This window comes from Marmota flaviventris, chromosome 10 (assembly GCF_047511675.1).
Source record: "Marmota flaviventris isolate mMarFla1 chromosome 10, mMarFla1.hap1, whole genome shotgun sequence".
In the NCBI taxonomy this organism is placed as follows: Eukaryota; Metazoa; Chordata; class Mammalia; order Rodentia; family Sciuridae; genus Marmota; species Marmota flaviventris.
In genome coordinates, this window is record NC_092507.1 from 4,162,057 (window position 1) to 4,187,033 (window position 24,977).

At 37.8% G+C, this 24,977-nt stretch overlaps 1 protein-coding gene across 12 annotated transcripts in view; it reads left to right on the top strand.

Annotated features, from left to right (window-relative positions):
* The window catches only part of Camta1 (calmodulin binding transcription activator 1), a 764,822-nt gene that overhangs the window by 22,484 nt on the left and 717,361 nt on the right, over positions 1–24,977 (top strand). For all 12 annotated transcript variants that reach the window (XR_011708728.1, XR_003584460.2, XR_003584461.2 and 9 more), the window contains exons 2-3: positions 6,739–6,808; positions 11,582–11,700. Coding sequence is in view for 2 of the 12 variants with exons in the window: in XM_027947479.3 (XP_027803280.2) it covers positions 6,739–6,808; positions 11,582–11,700 (189 nt within the window). In the remaining 10 variants the exon portion in view is untranslated. The remainder of the gene's footprint in view (positions 1–6,738; positions 6,809–11,581; positions 11,701–24,977) is intronic.

A 24,977-nucleotide genomic window follows, 5' to 3' on the forward strand; every position in this document is an offset into this window, starting at 1 on the left:
TGTTGTTATTAGTACTAGTAACGATAAGTCTTGCTAAAACAATGTAATTTAAAATCTTGAATAGTTTTTTTTTTCAATAGTTTTTTTTCCTGAATATGTTCTATTGGAATATGTGTATTTGTATAAATGGGGACATTTATTAAGTGCTCTTTTATTATTTTCAGACTGTTGAGTATACTGGCTTCCTGACCAAATTAAATTTATGAGAATTCTAATGAGATTGTGATTCATATCTGGAAAGATTTTTTAAAAAAAATTCTGAAATAACTTTAAATACACTTTACATGAACATCTGGTAGTAGTGAATCAATTGATTTGATTTCTCAGACAGTAAATCATGCTGCTGTATTCTAGAACTAGTTCCTATGAGCTTAAACTGGCAGCTGCTCTGTGGTCTGTTCTAGTTACTTGTTTGCTTTTGGACTCGAATCTAGGTGTGGAACTCAGTTTAAAAGCCCAAAATGGCCCCAGTTTCTGAGAGGTTCCCATTTCACTATTTAATTTTGCCCACCCCAGGAGGAGGTAGCACTACCTACTGGACCTGGACCTTATCCTTTTAATGTATGTGTCTTGCCTTCATTTTGACTTTATCCCACAGGAGTGTTGTGAGGTTATTATGGTATGGCAGCACTTTTGGAAAGATAATGAGCACAAAATATTTTTGTATTGTACTAGGTATATATATATATTCCCATTGACCTTTTGTGATTCAGGAAAAGGATAAAGCTGCTTAGGGGTACTTGTTGGTTATTCTGTCTCAGATGTTATTAACCCAGTTTTATGGAGTATCCCCAAAGCATGTCTTTTGACAGATCTTGTGCTGTTGTATTTAGCAGGTGTGTGCACAATCAAGAAGTTTTATATTAGTCATTAGTATCTTGAACACTATTGCCTATCCCCCATTTCAGTTTCCTTAACTGGGTCTAAAATAGCTTTGGTCCTATTCCCTTATTTCCTGAATAAAAAAGGGATCTTGTTGTTCTTTTTAAAGAAAAAAAAAAAAAAGTTATAGCATGACTAAACCAGGACTCCTTGGCTTCTATCTTGCTGTCAGTCATTTGCTCCTGTCTCTGTGGCAGGAACACTTAGGCTCAGCACCTCAGAACTGTTGTCCAGGGTACCAGAGCTAGGAGGCAACTCGGGTAGTGTTAGTTGAGGGAGAGCAGTGCCTAAAGAAAAAAGGAGACCTTTGGTAAAGCCCAAGGCTGGGATGGGGTTACTGTTTCATAAGTTCAACAAACATTTGAGCTCCTGTTATATGCCAGATGTTGAATTAAGTACTGGAGACACTGGGATGAACAAGCCAGACATGCCTTCAGGATGCCCTTGGTAGAGTCTGATTTTGAGTTTGTTAGAAAAAAGATTTATCATAGATCAAAAACTAGATGCTGAATGGCCTTGGAAGTTAAGGTGGAGTTGTAGGTTGGCACTCAACATTTCTGGAAGGAGTGACTTTTCTGTAAGTAAAAGACAGTTTACAGATGGCAGTGGGTAGAGACTGCTAGCTGGTCCCCAAACCTACTTCCTCTTCCTAGGCATTTCCGAGCATCCCTTGCATTAGGTGTGGCTTTGTGGCCCAATTCTCTTCAGTGGAGTGAGAGCAGAGAAGTGTGCCACTTCCAGGCCTATTTCCAGAGTCTTTGTGCACAGGTTTGTGCCTTTTTCTCATCTGGCTCAGTGCAGAGGAGTCATGGATCTAGAAAGTCCCCTAGCAACTCAGATGCCAGAGCCACTGCTTAGAGGAGAGCTGTCTGCTGATTGGGGACATCTGTTTTGGACTTCACACAGGCTAGAACTAAATATTTATGGTATTTGCACCATCATACAGTTTGTTCTAGAGTTAGGCTGCCTGACTAATGTAGACACCACTCCTAGAATGCTGCCTAAGGCTGGTGAGTTTACTAAAGGGGTGAAGGATTTCAGATTCTGCCTTGATTATTTGTATGTAATGCTATGTGCAGTGGCTGTGCACTTCATGAATCAATCTAAGTCAGGATAGAGTGACAAAAAATGTTTAATGCATCACTTGTAATTGGTACAGTGGTTTATTGCACTCAGTATGGCCTCTCTCTGTCTTTGAATTAATAAGCTATGTGGATTCTTAGTTAGCTTTAAAGGTACTCTGTGGAGACTTAAACATCCTCAGTCCTTATTTCAACGAACTGTAAATACAGTTTTCATCATGATACTTCTTCTATTCCAAAGACTGTTATCACTTCTTATTATATAGCGTTTTGTTTTAGTAATTCATCATCCAAAAACTATGTACATATGTAATGAAAGTGCCTGAGTGTAACATCCTGACCTGAAGAGAGACAAAATGAGTAAAACATAGCCCCTGCCTTCAAAGAGTTTGTCCTTAGCATATTAACAGTTACTTCATTTCCACACTGCCACCATCTGCCCCTCGTTTTAGCCTTTAATGTGCCATGCATTATTTTTTCATTACTCCATTTTCATTGTTGTCTCCTCCACTAGATAGTGTACTTTCTGAAAGCTGAAAATATAGTTTTTAGTCTTCTGCATCTCCCTTTGGGTACTTTTAGCAGATACTGGGTGCTATACTTAATTGAGTTAACTATTTCTATGGTATTTCTTAATTTATCTTGCTTGGATATTTTAGTGTAGTTTTGTATTATAGTCTGTATTAGCAGACAAAAGTACTTTTTAACCTATTGAAAATTCATAGAATTATGCAGTTAAGGAATGTCAGGACTGGAAGGATCTTTTTTTAGACCATTTATCTAATTCCTGATTTTTTAGGTTGATCATCTGGTTCCTGATACTCAAGGTGTGTCCATGAATCACGGCATCGGCATCACCTGGGGCTTTTTAGAGACAGACTCTCAGGCCCCACACAGACCTGTGAATCAGAACCCGCATTTAAACAGGATCCTCAGATGACCTGCATGCACATAAAGTTGGAGAAGCCCTGCTCAAGTCAACCTCCCATTTGACTCTTGAGAAAACCAGGAAAGTCATAGTTGCCCAGAGCCACACAACTGTTTATTTCACATCTTGGGATCACTTGGGAACTATTAATGCTGGGGTCCACTCCCCAGACATTCTGCCCTAACTGGTCAGGATTGCAGTCTGGGCATCAGAATTAAAAAAAAAAAAAAAAAAAAAAAAAATCTCCCTAGATGACTGGCTGAGGCTGAGAATTGTTGATTTGTTTAATGATGAAATTCAGGTTTCTTGATCTTCTAATCAAGCATTTCCTTTACCCCACCATGGATGTACATTTAGGAACAACAAAAAAAGTTCCACTGAGTTCTCATAGTAGCACATCACTCTTCTGTTTCCTTTGTAACATTTATCCCTATTAGAAAGTATCCCACTTACTGTCTGCCTTGCTCCTCTGACATGCATCTATGGTGGGCAGGCCAGGCCCCTTGCTTGTCTTGTTGACTGCTGGATCCCATTTCCCAGAACAGTGTCTGGCATGTGGCAGGTTCTCCTTTCATAATTTTAGACCAAATGGAAGGAATTATAATAAGGAGAGAAACACAGGCTGCTCTAGAGGCACTCAGAGGGCTGCCTAGCCTTGCCGCTAGAGGCTTTCTGATGGACTAATGCATGGGCCAGTGCAAGACTTGGCCAAGTAGAGCCCAGGACTTCCACAGATGAGGGAGGGTGCAAGCCCACATCTCTCTGACTTGAAAGCTTGTGCCTTTCCAGTCTGCCCTGTTGTCCTGAGAGGCTGGTTTGCCTGGACTTCTCCACAGTGAACTGGGGAACTGGGATGGACCACTTCAGCTCTACAGATACTTGGGGCTGCCTCCTCCCTCTGTGGCTGAGTTACCACAGTATTACAGACAGGTATCTAGTGACAGCGATGCTCAGTTTGTGGTCCTGTGCAAGACCCTCACTCACTGCTCAGCACAGGAGATCTTCTTCAAAAGCAGCCATTCCCTTTCCACTTTTCTTGTGCTTTGGCTAATGTGTTGTGAGAGCCTGGAGGTTTTGAGGTTAGGATGACTTACTAGATTTTACTCTCAACTTATGTGAGTTGCTTTCCTAGTTAAATTAACTGTTAAACTTTATTATACCACTGCTATAAGAAAGCATGCTTGATTTTGTCCACAATATTTTTGTTATAGATACTATTTTCATGCTTACTTTTTCCTGTTTGTTATTTGGAACATTTTACCACTGATTTACTTGTCATCAGACTTTGAATTTGGGTATGAAGATCCTTTTTTTATGAAGCTGTTCATTAGCGTGTCTCACTGAGCATAAATTTTGACTGGGACCATGGTTAAGATATCTTGAAAAATGCTTCATCTTTTGCTGTCTGCTTTTGGTAATAGGATATCAGAAAATATCTTCTTGAATATAAGATTTTTTTTAAACACCATAAAACTTTTGTTTTTGGTACTGGGGATCGAACCCAGGGGCACTTAGCAACTGAGCTATATCTCTAGCCCTTTTTAATTTTTATTTTGAGACAGGATCTTGCTAAGTTGCTGAGGCTGGTCTCAAACTTGCAATCCTCCTGCCTCATCCTCTGGAGTGAGTCACTGGGATTACAGGGATTACACACACTTGGCCTAGCATCATAAACTAAAAGTTTCAGTTTAGAATCTGTATGAGTATGAGAATGTTGCCTTTGTGTTGCAGTGGGCTGTTGGAGACTTTAGATGTCGGAGGAAGGCAAGTTCTGCTGATGTCACATCAGCCTCTTTGCATGCTATCATCCCATTCTCTGAGGGTAGTCCATAGTTCAGAGGGAGGATCCTTGGATCCAGATGCTTTCCCAGGTATCATGGGCTGAACTCAGGGGTGCTTTACCACCGAACCACATCCCCAGCCCTTTTAAAAAATATTTTATTTAGGGATGGGGTCTCACTGAGTTGCTTAGGGCCTTGATAAGTTGCTGAGGCTGGCTTTGAACTCCCGATCCTCCTGCCTCTGTCTCCCAAGCCACTAGGATTACAAGCGTGCACAGTGTGCTCAGCCCCAGGTTGTTAATTCACATATTACTATAGGTAGCCACTGCTGATGAACTCAAAGAGAGACAGTTAAAAGCCTAAGAACAAGAATTTTTCCAGAAACAGAAAAGAATTAAGGAGTTGATGGTTATCCTGGTAGCTTGAAGGCATTTTATGGAGAAGGATTTATTATATGGACCCTGAAAATAATTTGACTTCTGAAGCACTTGACTATGGATGCAAGGGAGAGGAAAATTAAAAATTCATGGAAGTCAAGTTTAGTCAGGTTTTAACATTCTTTTTGGCATAAAAAATTCAGGCTATCCTCACTTTGTTCTTAGAAAATGTAAATTGTTGAAGAGTGTCCTTATTAACATAGTAACAATCACTTATTTTATTTGTTAGGTCTTTTTGAATTTAAAGTACTTTGGAATGTATTATTCCATTTACTTCCCCGTCCTGCCCTGTAAGACAAGAGTGGTCTCTTTGTCTTTTTTTTTTTTTTTGATGAGGAAATACAGAGAGAGGTTCAGTTACTTTCCCAAGGACAGCTAGCAAGTGATAGAACTGAACTCTTCATAGTTGAAATAAGAAATGTTAAGGGTGGTTGCTGAACTTGTAAACAATCTTTGGTTTTCTAAGTATACAAATGGATAGTTTATAATGTAGGATGCATAATCTAAAATTTTACATAATACCACAACCAAACAAAAAAGTTATTAGGACTGAAAATAATTGGCTGGCAAGACCCAAAGAAAAAAAATTTAAGTTACCCTTGTGTAGATTTTAATATGAAAACTCTATAGTTTTATCTGACTGAAGCAGCCTGAGAGCAAAGACTCTGTCTTCCGACTTCCTCCTGATTGTTCCAGCCTCTATACTGCTGGTTGGCACTGAGATTCTTTTGTATGAGTTGGGTGTTGGGCATATTGCTGGGAAATGGTTAATAATGTTGATATTGATTGACTGCAAAATGAATATAACATTGGTTCTTAGTAAAAATTTACTCTATGTACTGCACATATGTGTCCCATTTAAAAAAGTAACAAAAATAATGAATGTTCACTAGCAGGGTTCTTTTTCTCACACACAAATCTTAGGTAGTTGTTTGTGGTGTTGGGGATTCATGCATGCTAGGCAAGCGCTTTGCCACTGAGCTGCATCCCCAGCCCTTATTATTTTACTTCGAAACAGGACCTTACCAAGTTGTCCAGGCTGGTTTTGAGCTTAAGATCCTCCTGCTTCAGCCTCCTGAGTTGCTGGGATTACAGGCATGTGTCACTGCACCTGGCTGTATCTTAAGTTTTGCAACCATCATATGCCTGCAGTGAAAAGAACTTTTTCCCGAAATTTGTGAATAAATTGATAATTTTGTCATTCTCAAATACTTTGTTATGTATTTTTTAAAAACAAGAACATTACTATAATATATTAATCACAATTGGGAAATTAATATTGAGACATCTCTACCTCTAATCCTCAAATTCTATTTCAGTTTTGCCTGTTGACCCAGCAGTGACCTTTGTTTAAAAAAAAATGTGTAATCTGAACCTTGGGATACATTCTGTTGTCTCTTCAGTCTTATTTAATACAGAACAGTTCTCAGTCCTTTTTGACTTTCTTGACCTTGACCCTATTGAAGATTGCAGGCCAGTCATTTTGTGGAATGTTCTTCATTTTGGATTTGTCTGATGTTTCCTCATGATTAGATTCAGGTTTTGCATCTTTGTCAGGAATATCACAGAAGAGCCAGAATATATCTTTTTCAAAGATTAGTTTTACATTTTATTTTCTGTTTCCTTAGAGCGTTTCCCAAAGTGTATTCTGCGGAACTAGCACCTACTGTGTTCTCAACACCGTGCCACCTATAGAAGGTAGGATTTGAAAAAGCTTTTGACTTAACAGGAAGGGGTGGGCTTGGCAGTGAGAGTGACTCCTCTGTCAGTGTAGTGAATCAGCTTTTGACCAGGACTTAGAAGGCCTGGATTCTGCCTTTTAACTGCTGTGTGATCTTAGATGAGTTACTTAATCCTTCTGGGGTCGCAGAAAGAACTCTCTCCTCATAAAGTTACTGAGGATTCACAAAGCAATGGATTCAGTCACACAGGAAAGCCAAAGCACTCTGCAGATGTTGGATATTAATAGAACAGTTGTGTAATACTAGAGTCCTATACCAAGTAGTTTAGAGTAGGAATAGTGTGACAATGTGGGAGAAGCCACAGGTCATGTTTGATCCCAGTTGAGCCACTTGTATCTGTGGATCCTGGACAATGAATCTCAACCTCAGGTTCCTCATCTGTAAAGTGGGAGTAATGAAGCTTTTCTATTTTATCAGAGGATTAACTGAGAAAGTCCAATGTAAAGTACTTTCTGGGTGCTTCATGTATTAGAGTCCCACAAATGCTTATCTCCAGTCAGTAATAGAAAATAGATTTACTTGATCACATGTAACTAAAGTTGGAATTGTATGGAATAAAGCAGGATAGGGTACTCTCAAACCCAAATTGAAGTCATGGATTGAAGGGCTTCTGTGCCTGTACTTTTACCTTCCCCATTCACATATTTTTAGATTGAAAATGTAAATGCAGAATAGAAGTTTATCAAACCTGAGTTATGAGTCCACCCAAACCTGGACTAGGGATTTAGTAACATGATTGACAGGATAAAGGTAAATCTGGGCCATCTAAAAATAGGAAGGAGGAGAAAGGTTATTAAAGAGCAAAACTAGTTAATGTTTTTTTACTTAAAAAAATTATTTTTTTTTACCCTTTTAAAAATCTTTTCTGTAATTATAATTGGGCTTAATACATTGTGGAGACTTGCATTGGAAAAGAATAATGCAAAATCTGATCAATGCTTGGCACATAGTCAGTGCTTAATTAATATTTATTTTGGATGAATAGTGCTTTGAAGGTCTGAGGTTAGTCAGGACAATGCTGGCTGCTGTGAGCACTGTGCTGACTTGGATGTAACAATATGTGCTTATGTTTTCCTGAATCAGTTCCTCTCCTACTCATTAAATCTCAGCACATAATAATTAGAGCTAAACAGAAAATTGTAGAGCTTCCTTTTAATTTTACCACTCCAAGTTGTTGATCAAATATATTCCCAATAAGATTTAGCAATTGGATACACTGTTATATCAACTTATTTTGAACAGTTTGGTCTAGAGGTTGAGAGATTAATCATAATCAACTTGATTGAATAACAGTCTTCATTGTTGTAGAACTCATTATTTAATTTTTATTAATTATAAATCAAAACGATGTATAATTTCTAGTTTAGAGTTAATATAGTTTCAGTTTACCTTGCAGAAGGCACAGCCTGTCCCAAGGAACATGTCAAATACATTTCTTTGGATTTAAATAAAGGATTTGGCAATCTGAATCAGAATTTTTGGAAACAAAACTGAAAGCAAGTGTTCTACTTTTTTCTTGTTAACTAAGTGAATGAGCATTTTTATACATTTTAGAAAGATTTAGTTAAATTATAGTATGCCTCTAAAATTATCATTTGGAAAATATTTGAAGGTTGACTAGAAAGGATGGTTCATTCTCTAGAATTATAGCTGTCAGCCAGATAAATCATCTGTCAATTTTAAGAGCTTCACTAGTTATGTTTTTATTGTGAAGTAGGTTAGAAAATTATTTTGTAGAGTCATATATCATACGTGCATATTTTGTTAGATGACAATAGTGAAATGTTTCACTGACATTTGGTTGACACTCCCACCTTGCAGGGTTAGGGTTTGACTATTTGGATTGAAGACTGAGATGCAGTTGAAACCAGCATATACCTTAATTTTATTAAGATACTGTTATTAGGATTTAAAAACTGGCATGTTATTAATCATTTATAGCTAATCTAAAAACATTACACAGTAGCTTTTAATTAAAAACACATTTTCATGCAGTATTGCCATGTGAACAGTTCCTTGCCAGTGTAAAAGCAGTTTTTCTTTATTACACTTTAACCAGAAACACCAAAAATTTAAGACATGAGTTTTAACATTTTTGCCTTTTTGAGTTCTTAATACTTTCTTTTCCCCAGTAGTGAAATCACCATATTCATAATGCATAGTGGGAAAATTTACCCAACGTTGTGTTTCTTTAAAAACATCCAGTTTACATTAGCATGAGCCTAAGTCCTGGAAATGGTAGAGTTTAGAAGCTGATTAAGGGGAACCTGACGGCTGGTCATGGTCTTATTCATTTTTAGGCCCTGGCTGCACATCCCGTGAGTGCTGGATGAGGAAGCCTGGTTGAGATGGCACTTACAGAGCTGTTCTGCTTTTTCTTCTTTAAAAGCCTCTGGGCTGAATCACCACAGCCTGATTTGGTATCATAGTGGAGGACTGAAGCTTTTCCTGTAACAGCCAGTTGTGGTGTCAAGAAAACACACACACACACACACACACACACACACACACACAGTATTTACCATGGGTAGCTAGGTTCCTTATAGAGGCTAAAAGGACAGAAAATAGAAAACATACCAGGTTGTGACCACAAACTCTGAGCCAGAAGCTAAGGTACACTCCTCTGCTCTGAACATCACTGTTTTTCAGAACTCTTTAACAGCTAGCTTTCTCAGAGACAAGACTGTTCATATGCAGTGCAGTGTAAGCCCATCTGTCAAGCACCTAGCACAGTGCTATTTTCAGAAAAGGTACCCTGTAAATATTGACTATTTGAATTGAGTGTAGATTTTAGAATTTTATCTCTGTTCCCCAAACCGTATACATCGTCATGGTGATTTTTTTAGAAATGAGAATAAAACCACTTTAGGGGCTGAGAGAAGGGAGGTGAAGACTCCTGTGATTTGGTCTTCTGTGCTTTAAAGTTTTATGGCCCATGGTACCTCCCTCTGGAGGACGAAGTGCAGGGAGCATGCATAAGCACATAAAATTACAAAGGTTTTATAGTGTGTAATTAATACAGAACTTTCTATGAACTTTCTCCTAGTTAACAGTTTCCTTTTGATTTCTAAGTAAGACTTTTTGAAAGTTTAATCTTATTTTGCTATTAAATTAAAACTTTAGATTCTTAAAAGCAATCAATTTTAAGTTTTTTGAGTTTTTATCCTGTTATAGAAATATATGATGGCATTATAATTCAATTGGTTATGTAGTTTATGGACCAAAAAAGATTTAGTACGATAAAACTGTCTTAAGTTCATCCCTATAAAATATTCTATATGATGTAGTAAATTTTTTTAGACTATTTCTATGCCCAATATTTTCCTTTTAAGATCTTTTCCATGAAAAGAAATGTGTTAATCAGATGAGAAATGTTTGGAGAGAGTTTTCTGAGCTTAAATATTTTAAAATTCTTTTATGTTTTTGCACGTTCAAAAATAGGCTGTGCTAAACAAAATTACTGTGAATAACTAGAAAAATATTGTATTTTACTTCTAACATCATTAACTAATGCCTATATACCTATGTAAGGCTGCTGAATTCTTAAGATGTTATTGAACAATAGTAAATTTTAGAGAGATTTGTGCCTAAAGCAGAATTAGAAGATCTCTAATTCTCTAATGATTTGGGAAAACTGAAAATATTAAGTAACTTACCCAAGGTCACACAATTGGAAAATAGCAGAACTGGGCCAGAATCTTGGTCTCTTTAAGTCTGAATTTAGTGTTTCTGTTGTACCTTATTAATATCAGAAAAAGTTGATACAGTTGTCTTACTGGAGCAAATTTAGTCCTTAATGTTTCAGTGTGCTGTTCCTTAATACCTAGTTATTCATTACACCCTGTGGTTATATTTTGGGGGAATTTATTTAGCCCTAAGAAAAATTGGAGTGGGTAATTGGAAACGTTGACCTAAGTGTGCCACAACTGCTAAGGAGTTTTGAACCAGGCAAAGGGACTATGTTATAGGATTCAAATAATAAATGATATGCAAATAAATGGCTGAAATAAATGTTATATATATATTTTAGAAGGCATCTTGTAGACTGATTATAGGTTGTCCCACTTAACATCTAGTCTAAAAGTAATTAATTTTTAAAAATTCATTTCAAAGAGTTACATTTTGATGAAATATATTCTGTAGATATGTGCATGTATATCAAGTTAATCAAAGTGAGATTTTTCGATTCAAGATAGAAAGGTTAGCTGCAGATTTAACTTCCTGGTATTTATAAGATTTGTGACTTGGTTTTGAAAGGATGAATCACATTTGTATTCAAAGGGACAAAGTGGTATTAGTTAATAAAATACTCATGTATTATTATAATTTTTCTTACCTAAAAATTTTTAAGCTTTTTCAAGTGGTTAATAAAAGATTTTTAGGTTTTGCCAGGTTAAATCATTTTGTAATTATGATGTGCTTCATGGAAACACGGGGGGGAAAAAAACCATTAAAAGTAACATTCTATTTATGGCAGCTGCTGGGATATTCCTTGTTCCTTTGCTTGTGATGGAGCAAAGCTCCATCCTGTTTTAGAACCTTGTGGCCAGCTACCTGCTGCCATCCATCTGATCAGGTTGTAGATGAGTGTTGCTAAGAGGAATAGTGGCCCTCTGCTGCTCTTGGTCTTACAGTGACCAAGCTGAGCTGCTGTTTCTGACCTTGCCAGTTTACTTAATGGGAGGCTTTTCTCTTATTTTGTCTGAATTTATTGTTTTCTTCTTTATAGATGATCATGGGAACAGCAATAGTAGTCATGTAAAAATCTTTTTACCGAAAAAGCTGCTTGAATGTCTGCCGAAATGTTCAAGTTTACCAAAAGAGAGGCACCGTTGGAACACTAATGAGGTAGATAAATTTCTATTTTTAAGGATATAATTACTTTAAGGACAAATTTTTTAGGTTGTTTTGCTTAGCACTACTTTATATTATGTTAAATTTGAAATATGGAACTAGGAAGTTATCAATGAGAAGAATATTTAATCTGGATTTGACAAAAACCAACTTGTGTCTTGAGCTCTCTTTGATCTGCTTGGCTTGTATTGAAACATGTAAAATGTGCACGCTGACTTAACTAAGGTAGCATGAATTTCTGTGTTTGTATTTTCTTGCCTTTTGGTGCCTTGCTTTTGGTGGTTAACCCTGCCCACATTTCAGTTAAACATTAGTACTGGGTTGTCATAAACTAATAAATATGCAGTGTTAATGTTTCACAGAAAATACAGCATTTTGACAATGTGAAGTTTTGCTAAAATTGGGAAGGAGCAAAGGAGCTTTAGTATTCTCTGATTAAGAAAGTTTGCTTGGAGCATTAAGACTTTACCTCAACGATGGGCATTTCTACTGAGAATGGAGGCTGTGTGCAGTAGCATCCAAATGGAGGGCAGATTGATGAAAGTTTAATTTCTTGGGCAAAGTGACTGCTTGTAGTAAATTTTAATCTGTGAATTGTAGTATTAGGAGTGCATTGCTTTGTCATCTTTTTAAACTTTGAAATCTGAATACTTTTGTTTAGGGTTATAGCCATTAATGTGGTGACAAGAATTGGGTATGTGTCCATTTTCAGTGTAGAATAATATTCATTTAGTGTGGTTATAGGGAATCATTTTGTGAATTATATTCCTGTAGTTCTGATGGCTGAGGTTACTGTTTTGCTGAGTGACAATATGAATGTTCTAAATCCATTGGTCTGAATACGTTGGTGTTGCTGGCTCAACATTTACTTCAAGTTAGGTTAAAGTTAGTGTATTGGCCTTGATTGGCACTCAGGTTTGTCAGGGCCCAAGAAGAAAACAGTGCTGTCTGATGAGCCTTGATTTTTGAAAGTTCTTGACTCAATACTTTTGTTTCAAGTTGTGGGAGGTTCCAGGGATGAAAGTGCCTTTCCTTATCATAAGTTACAGATTTAAATACTTTCTATTATTTCCTTGTCTCATCTGATTTCAGATCTCTCTTAAAGTATATACATTTTTGATTATTTGTATAAATGGAATTTTTCACCTGGGTAGGATCCTTTTGTTTTGACAAACATTAGCTAGCTTAGAGGCCGAAGGTTTTAACCAGTTACATATTAACTATTTCGAACATTTCAGATATGAAAATGAAGTATGCTGAAAATTAGTCTTAATCATGTATTGTAACTCTTATCAGCAACATGATATAATTTGGAAGGCATTCATTAACTCTGTACTAGGTTATGGATTATTTAAAAATTCGGTATGTTTCTTAGTATTCCCTGGAACATGTATTGATACAATATTATTATATATTATTCCAGTTTTAAGTGTAAAAAAACTTACAATAGGTATAGGTATGTTCTTTCTCTCTCCCTCTCTTCTTTTTTTTCTTTTTTGGCACTGGGAATTGAACATAGGGGGCTACAACTGAGCTATATCCCCAGTCTCTTTTTAAAAAATGTTTTGAACAGGCTTGTGTTAAGTTACTGTTGGATTAAGTTAGGTAGGTGTTTTTCAATGTTATATTTCAAATAAAATTGGCAATGTAATTATGGTTTAAATTTATATTTAAAGCTAAAAATTACCCAATGATTAAAATTGGTGACTTTAAGAGTCTTATTAAAGTGGGTATAGCATTGTCAGAAATTTACTTGGTAGATTATTTAGATTGGTAGTTTCAAAACTTGTTTTTGAAACTTTTAGCAATGTCCTTCATCTTTCATAAGTTTACCTCTAAATTATTGACATGCTTCAGTTTATTAATTGTTAGGTATGGTGTAAAACATCCATAAAGAACTTTCATAGAGGATACAATGAAAAGATAATGAGGAAGTCAATCTTCCAGGACCCAATATATGTATTCCTCTATACCATGGGTTGCTATAGTCCAAGTTCCAGAGAGGAAATGCATCCCTCTTGCTGACTGATGGAATGTAAAATTGGGGTTATGGATAAGAAAAGGTGATTCTCTTTGGCAGGTATTGCTGCTACAGAAGCACAAAGAAGTGTGTTCCCAAGGTTGATGGCAGCAGAAGGTGGCACAGCTGAGGAGGGCAGTCATAGTGTCCTTGGCCCTTGTGATAGCTTGATCCTGCAGTAGTTTGTTAGCGCAACACTGGCAAAACTCTTAGGAGAAAACTGAATTGATAGGTAAAAGACCTTGGTGTGTTTTTCCTATTTAATTCTTGGCTTCAGGAAAAATAGAGGAATATTAAGTGTGACAGTGGAAGACTTATATTAGGGGTTGTTAATTCCGCAGGGTGTTATGTGGCAGTGAACTGGCTTGGATGTTAGAAGGAGCACAACAATTAGTACAATTACTAAAGCATTTCCTTCTTTGGTCTTGTGGAGTATTGATACTTGCCCATTTTCGTCAGCCTGCCATTCTTTATGTCCCCATTAAAATCTGAAGAAAACCAAGTTCTATGAACTCGTCTCTTGCTGGGGCTTTGTGGTTCTAGGTGCAGGTATATCCTGTTTAGTCAACACTGCTGCGAAACTCCTTGACTCGCTCATCATGTGAAGGACAGCTGCACCATGCTGCTGGGAGACTGTTTCCTTCTAGAGTTGAAATAGATGCTGTGTTTTGGTTAAAGGCCAAGTGAAGCAGTCAGCCTGTGTTTAGAAGCCGTGTTGTTTAAAAACGGCATTTCTTCAGATCACGCTTCTTTAGGACAGGGGACACTCACTGGGAGAGGTATGTGGGCCTGAGAGTGGTCAAGTGCGTGATAGAGTTGTGTTTTCCATCTCTGCACAGTATGTTTGCCAAGTAAGACTGGGGGTCGGAGCTGCCTGTGAAAAATAGCAGCTGTCATCTTTCTTGGTCTCCGGTGTCTTCACCGCCTGCCCTCTGCTAAATGTGTATGGTTGAAATCCTGGACATAAAGTGACTCCTCTTATACTTTTAAGGAATTCCTTTACTCAGATTTGGGTTAAAATATTTGTGGCTATTCAGAACCCAGCTTTTATACTTGTGCCTGCCTGTGCTTATGCACGTGTGTGTGGGGGAGAGGGTGTGAGACGGGGCCCATGCACATGTTGCCATTTATTGAGCACCCATTCTTTGCTAGTGACTGGGTATTTTTTATAATTATTTCTAAGCCTTGTAATAATATTTTAAAATGGGTAATATTTCCTATTAGATATGAAGAAGTATAGGTAGGATAGGGTTGAATAATTTGGTCAAGACAACACATTTGATAGGGCGTGTTTCTGAACTTAATTTCTTTCATGTTACTTATTCATGCCCAGGAACTTTCATTCTATTATTTGTTGTCTAGGTTTTTAATTGAAGACTCTTTAACTCTAAGCTGCTTTAGTGTACTCAGCAAATCCATTCTGTATTGTACTTTTGAATTAGAAGGAGTTAATGGAGAATTAATATTGGGGGGGGGGGTCAGTGCAAACATTTGGTGCAGCTGAAAGTCACCAAAAGAAGACTTTAACAAGATGAGGGATCTTTGGTCTAGTTAAGCTATTTTAAACCTTTTTTAACCTATTGAAATACATAAAATCTCCTGTCCTTCTTGAATGTTATTTACAGTTCCAGAATAAATTAGATGCTGTACCTAAAAACAGATCAATTTTAGATTATTCTTTTCTCAACCACAAGTACTCTTCCCAAGGTTCTGAAGACCAGAGAGGAAATGATGATGACTACAACAGTAATTGTGGAAGCAACATTTATTGAACGTATATTGTATGCTAGGCACTATTCAGTCTTTTACATGAATAATCACATTGAATCTTTGAATTAATGCTATGAGACGGGTTATTTGATTATCTTTGTATTATAGATGAGGAAACTTGAGACATGGAGATGTTACATACATAGTGTTCCCAGAGTTGGAGCTAGTTGCAAAGGGAGGGTCTGGGAAGTCCAGTCCAGGCTCATAGTCCCTCCTGTTCTGTCCCAAAGAACAATTTCAAGTGGGCTTTTCCATGATCTTTCAGCATTTTAGTGACTTCTAATCCTTTTATAGAATTGTTTGACATTTTTATTCAGTTGTATCTTCAAGTATTATAAATAAACAATGTATTTTTGCAAGCTTATTTTTAAAAAGTAAGCAAGCATTTATTTTCTAGAGAAATAGGTTTGATTTTTTAATCATGAATATTATTAATATGTGGGCTTTGGATAATGAAGAAAATATATTAAGAGTAGAAATTTTATACCAGTACTTGGAGTTAGGCCTGATTTGTATATTTGGCGCAGGGAAGAAAGACTGTATGAAACACAGAGCATGTTCTTTATTGGAATCCAGTCTTATTTCATAATCGGTTGTATTCACATCTGTATTAGGTGAACTATTACAAGATTTCTACATTTTAAGTTATTATTTTTAAGTCCCAGAGCCAGAAATAATTATGCTAATGCAACTTTCTGATCGCACAAATGACTACTTCGTAATTACACTTATTAGTACTCCATATATGTTGTCCAGACTGAAATTTCTTTTGTTTAGTCATTAATTAACTGTTTGACTTAAAATATAACTGGTGCATTCCCGAGTCTCCAGATTTCAAATGGCTTTCTTCCAAGTGGAATGTGGTACCATCAACCTTGTATAATGAAAAACGGTCGCCCTGAATATGTTCAAATCACTTTTGTGTGCTGTTTTTGAACTATTAATGTTTTTTCATTTATTTGTTTTTCTTCTAGTACAAAGTTTCTTCTAGAGTAAGCAAACAATAGAATGCTAGTTTATACTGATTCTTAAAGTGACATTACATGTTTTTAGTTGGTAGTAGCTTCAGAAATTTTAATATTAAAAATGCCTTTTTTTTTTTTTTGGTACTGAGGATTGTACCAGAAGGATTATACCTCTGAGATACAGGCCTAGCACTCTTTTAAAAAAAAAAAAAAAAAAATTTTTTTTAATATTTATTTTTTAGTTTTTTAGGTTGACACAATATCTACATTATTTTTATATGGTACTGAGGATCGAACCCAGTGCCACACGCGTTCTAGGCAAGCGCTCTATCACTTGAGCCACAACCCCGATCCCTCTAGCACTCTTTTTTTTTTTCTTAGATACATGACAATAGTGGAGTGCATTACATTCATAATTATCCATTCATAGCACAGTTTTTCATAACTCTGTATGTAAAATATGTTCATGTAAAATTATGCCATTATATATGAGCTCTTTTTTTGGCATTACAATTCTTAATACACCTTTGTACCACAATTTATCATATCTCTGTTTGTATATAAGGTATGTCGACACCAAATTCACATCTTCATACATGAATTTAGTATAATGATGACCGTCTCCTTCCCCTATCCTTGCTATTCCCCTTCTCCCTCCTTTTCCCTCCCACCCCTATTTCCTATCTAGAGGTGATTTTTCATCCATGCCCTCCCTCCCTACTCCACTTTGAGTCACCCCCCTTATATCAGAGAAAACATTTGGTATTTGTTTTTCTGGGATTGGCTAACTTCACTTAGCATAATCTTCTCTAATGCCATCCATTTCCCTGCAAATGCCATGATCTTATTCTTTTTTAGTGCTGAGTAATATTCCATTGTGAATAAATGCTACATTTTTTAACCCATTCATCCACTGAAGGACATCTAGGTTGGCTCCACAGTTTAGCTATTGTGAATTGTGCTGCTATAAACATTGATGTGCTGTGTCCCTGTAGTATGCTGTTTTTAGGTCCTTTGGGTATAGTCCGAGAAGAGGAATAGCTGGGTCAAATGGTGGTCCCATTCCCAGCTTTCCAAGGAATCTCCATACTGCTTTCCAAATTGGCTGCACTAATTTGCAGTCCCACCAGCAGTGTATGAGTGTACCTTTTTCCCTCATCCTCGCCAACACTGGTTGTTGTTTGTCTTCATAATAGCTGCCATTCTTACTGGGGTGAGATGATATCTTAGAGTAGTTTTGATTCGCATTTCATTTCTCTGATTGCTAGAGATGATGAGCATTATTTTGTATATTTGTTGATTGTATATCCTCTTCTGAGAAATGTCTGTTCAGGTCCTTGGTCCTTGGCCCATTTATTGATTGGATTATTTGTTTTTTGGGTGCTTGTCTTGTTGAGCTCTTTATATACCCTAGAGATTAGAGCTCTATCTAATGTGTGAGGGGTAAAAATTTGTTCCCAGGATGTAGGCTCTCTAGTCACCTCACAGATTATTTCTTTTGCTGAGAAGAAACTTTTTAGTTTGAATCTATACCATTTGTTGATTTTTGGTTTTAATTCTTGTGCTAAAGGAGTCTTATTAAGGAAGTTGGGGCCTAATCCCACATGATGAAGATTAGGGCCTACTTTTTCTTCTATTAGATGCAGAGTCTCTGGTCTAATTCCTAGGTCCTTGATCCATTTGGAGTCAACTTTTGCCTAGCACTCTTTTTTAAAAATATTTTTTCAATTGTTGATGGATCTTTATTTTTATTTATTTATTTATATGTGGTGTGAGGATTGAAACCAGTGCCTCACACATGTCAGGCAAGTGCTCTACCACTGAGCCACAACCCCAGCCCCCTAACATTCTTTTTAAAAATTTGAAATAGAGTCCCCCTGAGTTACCCAGACTGACCTTGAACTTGGGATCTTTCTATCTCAGCCTCCTAATTAGCTGAGATTACATGCATGCACCATAGCCCACAGTGTGTAGGGAAAAATTCTTGAGTGCTCTTGTATTTTTAATTTTTCTTTGTATAATTTTATAAAGTTGCCAATCGAGGGTTGTAATTTTTCAGTGATTGGTTTTGCTAGATAACATTTTTGTGTTCTCTCTCTTTGAAATATGAAACCACATTATTTTCATTAAAATTTTTTTTATAGTTGTAGATGGACAGCATGCCTTCATTTTATGTGCTTAATTTTTTGTATGTGGTGCTAAGGATCGAACCCAATGCCTCACACGTGCTAGACAAGTGCTCTGCTGCTGAGCCCCAGCCCCAGCCCCTGAAACTACAATTTTTGAGGGATCATTTAGGACCCCTCAAACTTCCTAAAAGTGCTCTACATTGAGAAGCACAGGTGAATCTAATTATAAAGGCTATTGAGATATTTTGGCTCTGATGACCTGGAAAGTTTGTTAACCCTGAAGTAGGGCTTTGTTTTGAAAGAGCTACTGGCTTGATGGTCCCAGACTTATTTTCTGAACCCAGGCAGGTCTTTTCTGATTAAATTGCAAATATGAAATAGCATGTGAACAGCAAACACAGAGCTGAACTTGAAGAGTGACATCATTTTGTTTTTGAACACAGTGCATGCAATCAAGTTTCAAATTAAATGTGATAATCTTGTGGCAGTTGGATTAAATGTAATTCCTCTGTTCAACTTAGTATGAAGTGAGATAATTGGATTCCCAAACCCAAGTAGCAAAGGTCTGTTTATCAGACAGCTTATGTCAACTTGGCACTTTTGCCTGGGGAGAAGTGGAAGTAGGCAGGATGTTTTGGAATCTGTGCTGGGCTGCATGTCCTTCCACCGTGGGGAGTGTGGACAGATGAAGACTGTCCCGTATAGCACATTTGAATGAGAAATGGTAAGAGAAGCAGCTCTCACCTGTAGAGAATAGTGCTCATAAAATTTGAGTAAGATGTTAAAGAAAATGTTCTATAAAGGGAAAAAATTCCTGTGGACCCATTTCAGTTTGTACCAAAACAATTTTATTGTAATTTTACTTCAGTATGTAGCACCTAGAAGAATATCTGGCCCATGGTTATTATTCAGAAATGCTTGTTGAATAAATGAAATAAAATCATAAAAAAGCAGTATAGATTTCTTAATTTCTGGAATTCTTATGCAGATAAAAAACTTAGATATATATGTTACATAAATAGAAACTACAAAACTAGTAAAATTTCCATTAAAGGTCTTAGTGAATTTGATGGATGATGTTTTCTCAAAACTAAGTTGTTTCTTGCAACATGAATCTCATCCTGAGTGTTCTCCAGCAGGTTCTTTGGAATTTGGTGATACTGTACCATGCCCTTTTCCATGGAGAAACTGTTTTGTTTTTTTCCCTCCACAGCAGTCATTTCTATAAGTCTATATTAGGCCTGGGTACAAATATATCATTTAATCTTATATTCATTTCTGGTTTTTTTCATTAGCCCAATAATGACTTAAATGACACCACTGGATACTAAGGTGAATTTAATTACAAATTATAAACTTGAGCAATGAATTTTTATGTTAGAACATATTTGTTATAGGTGTTCCTTATTCAGATTTCAAATTTTGAAATTAAAAGTTTCTAGGAAGTCTTGGACCTCGGATAGTATTCCACAGAACCTGAGTGGAGAACCTCTGCTCTCTTGAATGAAAAGAATGCAGAACTGGCTCAGAAGCTGGTTCTAGTCTTGGCTCTGTCATTGGTCAGCCTCCTCAAGTCTTAAGCAATGGTGCACAGAGACCTTTAATAAAGATTGTTGCTCTCAAAGGTGTTTGGAAGTGCAGCACCTTCTAGGGAGGCTTGGCTCCAGCTTGGGAAGTTCATTTTTAATGTTAATTGTCTTTTTATAAAGTGTACAATTCAGTGATTTTTCATATATCCACAAAGTTATGCGAGCACCACCACTTCTAATTCCAGAATGTTTCCTTCCCCGTGACAGCCGTTGACACATGCAGCATCTCTTCTGAGCTCTTGAGATTCTTCTGTGGTATTGTCTCGAGTTTCCTTACTTATCTAGTACTGGAGTTGAACTTTGGACAGATTGTCCTTTTGTCCATTTCATAACTTACTGTGCTGTTTGCTGAGCTTGCTTTTAAGAAATATTGAGGTGTAAATGAAGATCCACTTTGAGTCCACACTTAAAGGAGAGTCTGAGTCCTCTGGGAGGGTGGGCTGCCATGGAAAGGGAAGAATCGTGGAGAAAATGGCATTCTTTGGCTTAGAGGACTTCAGACTAAAGCTGGTCAGAATCACCTTTCATTTGCTGGTCTCCATTTGTCTGTTTCAGACCCTCCCCACTTCCCCCAAGGCCCAAGAATGTACATTTTTAAAACATACCCAGAGAAACCCACCTGGCTGAGAGCACTCAGCCTAGATGCCTGTTTTAATTAACCTTGGCCTTAGCTTTGCTGTCCCCATACCACTCCAGTGTATTTTGGGAGACTTCAGCTACAGGGATATGATTGAGTCTCTTAGAGTCCTTTTCTCATGTCTTTAGCTAGTGAGTTCCTAAGGGTCATGGAATGCAGAGTTGTTTTTTGGGTACTTTATCTAAAGTATCTGTTAATGCTTTGAGCCTTTCAAAACAGTGGTGTCCATGGTGGGGATATGTGGAAGCATAGTCTGATTTTTAAAAAAAAATTTTTTTTTTTAGTTGTAGGTGGACACAATATTTTATTTATTTATTTGTTTATGTGGTTCTGAGGATTGAACCCTGTGCCTCACGCGTGCTAGGCAAGCTGTCTACTACTGAGCCACAACCCCAGCCCGCATTGTCTGATTTTTTTGGACATTTTTTTTGAGGCTGCAGCGTGAAGGGAAGGTCCTTCTTCCCCATTTTTTTTTTCATCTCCATTTAAGCCCAAGTAGCTGAAAGCATCTGAATCCTGAAGCTGGATGTCATAATCTACCATTTTACCTAATCTGCCTACCTGCCAGATGTTTCTGTTCTCTTTGTAATTATAAAGTCCTGTTGAAGATTTTCAAAGAAGTTCCTAAATACTTTTACACTGTAGATGGGATTGCAGATTAGTATAACCACTATGGAAATCAGTATGGAGGCTCCTCAAAAGACAGGAATGGAATCACCCTGTGACCCAGCTTACCACCCTTCAGTATTTATTCTAAAGAATTAAAGTCGTCATACTGTAGTAATATATTTCATACCCATATTTAGAGCAGCACAATTCACAATAGCCAAACTGTGGAACCAGTCTAGGTGTCTGTCAATGAATGAATGGATAAAGAATATGTGGTACATATACACAATGGAGTTTAATTCAGCCATGAGAAAAAATGTCATTTGCAGGAAAATGGGTGGAACTTGAAAACATTATGTTAAATGAAATAAGCCAGCCTCAGAAGGTCAAGAGCCATATGTTTTCTCTTATATGCAGAAGCTGGAGAGGAAAAAGGAAAAGAAATGTGTTGGAAGGGTACGTCATGAAAATCAAAGGGAGATCAGTAGAGGAAAAGGGACCAGGGGAGTGGGGGAGAGTGAGGGGGGAAGTGCTGGGGAGTGATATTGGCCAAATTATAGTTACATTGTGTGCAGGTACAAATATGTACCAACAAATTCCACTGTTATATACAACTTTATATAATGCGCCAATAAAAAAATCTGGGATAATGTTCCTAAAAAATATCCCAAGTTTTCCAGTATTGATGCTTTCGGAAAGCTGGAAAATCAAATGAAAAACAGAAACAAAAAGAAATTCGTTCTAAATGATGAGAAGCTGCAGCTGAGCCAGGGTGAATGTGGTGAAGGAAGTGTGCATGGGCAGTGCTGCTTCCTCTGCATGGCAGGGGTCCTCGGGCAGCTTTGTGCTTCTGTGAGTTCTCTTTTTTTTTTTTTTTAAATTTTTTTTTTTCTGTGAGTTCCGACATGCTTCTGGGGTGGTGTCCACTGGTGGTGAAGGGTGTAGAGATGAAATAAAGGTAAACTTTAAAGGACCTAGAATTTATACTTGAGAAAGGTGGAAATGCAGAGGGTCTTAAGCTCTGGGGAATTGGGCAGCAGGGTGTATGCACCCGTGTGCCTGGGCCTGCTCCTCCAGGTGGGGCGTTGTGGTAGACCTGGGGTAGAATTCTGTGCAGACTTCATAGCTCTGTGGTCATTTTATTGTGATTTCAAAGTAGTTTATGGGAAGGGAGAAAAAGTTCCTGTGTGCAAGAAACAAGGAGACAGAAAAATCGCTTGCCTGGGCACAAGTAGCCTGCTGTGACACCACGTCAGGAGAGAAGCAGGTGATCTGAACGGCTGAGAACAAGGCCCAGGCCAGACTTCTGAGCAGGGAGAGACCTCATTCTGTGTGGCTCTCATTCAGGGAATTGTTGATGTCCCTGTGAGGAGACCGCTGTGGGTGGCACTGTGGTGGAGATTAGAAGGCCTGGGAAACACATGGTGGCATCACACTTTCTTCGTGCGCTGACTCTGAGAGAAGCTGATCCAAAGAGAGGCTTATTTGGTTGGCAGATGGGGTTCTTATTCACCAAGGCTACAAAGGGGCACTTTTTCAGAACAAGAAGAGGGAGAAGCATTTAAATATATTTATGTTTTTAAAAGTTGAAGAGTTGAAAGGGCAAGCAAATGCCATCAGCTTCCTGTTTTTGAGAAAGGGTGCTTAACTTGGAATTAGGCAGGATCTGTATGACAGGTTGGAGTAGAATCATTTCCCATTTTTCCTGACGCATTTTTAAGTGGTGTGGTAACAAATCCCCATTCCTGGTGTCAGAGGACATTTGTTAATATGCATGTTAAAATTTTTATTTTTGTACAGTTGAACAAGATTTAGACTTCTTAACTGATTATTTAAGAATATTTTTTGTTAAAATCTTCAGTTACTAATCAAAATTTTGATATTAAAACATTTTCCAGAAATTTTTCACAACACATTCCTCAAGCAATTCAGAGAACCTGCTGTGTGGTGATTATGTATTTTTTATTTCATAAACGACAATAGTGACAGATAAGTGCTTTGGAGTTAGCATCCATCATGATTTAATATACTGCATAAATTTATACTCTTTCACTATGCCTTGGTTGGCTTTCCCTGCTGGATTGTAAGTTCTGGGTGAGCAGAGATCTTGGTCTGCTGTATTCACTGATGTATCCTGTGAGCTTAGAGTAGTTCCCAGAGTGCCCTGGGACCTTTCATTGAATGGACGAATGAGGAGGAGTCCATCAGTCCACAGTGTCAAGTTGCTATTCACATGGGCTGCTCTTACTTTTTCCCTGAATTAGGTGGCCTGGCATAGTAATAGTAATAGTGCCACTGGTGACAGTGGCACCCGGCAAATTCATGGCAGCTACCCCTGAACAGCTTGTGATGTGGAGGAGGTAGCCACCAAGTGTTCCTGTGTACGAGCAGATTCCTAGAACTAGGAGGGGATGGAGTGGGGCAGGCATGCTCAGTTCTCATCTCAGACTCCTTGATCAGTTGAGGTGCTCTGCTAGGAGTGAAGGAGGGTGCGGAAGGAAGCCAAAGCCATCTTCTCTGGAGTTCTTGCCTGGTGGCAACACAAAGACTGGGAAAGGAGGATGCTCGTTTCCTGCCTGTTGATTCCCACAGTACCTATAGAAAATGGCCAAGCCACCCAGAAGCCTACCATCAGAAATACACGATAGTCTCTTCAGGTTTTTCTGTGCCAGTGTGGAGATACATATATAGTTTATTAACCCAGAATAAGTTTACCTCACATGTAGTTTTGTAACCTGACTTCTGTTTTAATAGGTTATTAGGCCTCTTTTGACAGTGATCCATAATATCATGTCTATTGATACATATTAATATTCTTTTTTATTTCATGTCATCATTTTTATATTCAGCAGTATTTTGGGGGGGCCTGTTGTATACCAGGCTGTGGTTGTAGATGCTGTGAGGGTACTAGACAGACAGTTCTGTTCTCTTGGGGCTTATAGTTTGGAGAGAACGAAAAACAGTAACACAAGTAAGTGAGTAAATTAGAGCTTTAGAGAGCGCTAGATACTGAGATGTGAGCACTGTGAATCCGTTAGGGAAGGCCTGAAATCTGAATGGTGAAAGGAGGCCAGTTGCCTGAGAAGAGGATATAGGGAAGAAAACATTCTAGGCAGAGGGCACAGCCTGTGCAAAGCCTCCGATGCAGGAATGTACTTGGTGTGAGGACCCTAGAAGAAACACTGTTGGAGCAGAGTGGGGCAAGCAGGGTGGGGTGTACCTGGGGAGCAGGCTCTGGGATTTAGTCTTAAGGGCAATTGGGAAGTCATTGGATCATGAGCTAGCAGGATGCGAGTGGTGTAATGTGGAATTGTTTTCTCTGACTGCTCCTTGACTGTCAGGGGAGGTAGAGAGGGATCAACTAGGAGACTGTAGCACTCATTGTGGTGATGGTAAGAGATGGTGATGGCAGTGGAGAGGGAGCAGAGTGGATATATTTTGTGGAGCTGTCAAGACCCCTGGGCTTGGGTGTAAGGGAAAGGATATTTTGAGAAATCCTTGGGACCTCAGCTCCTGCATTGGGGCTGGTGTTCATTATTGAAGAGAGGATGG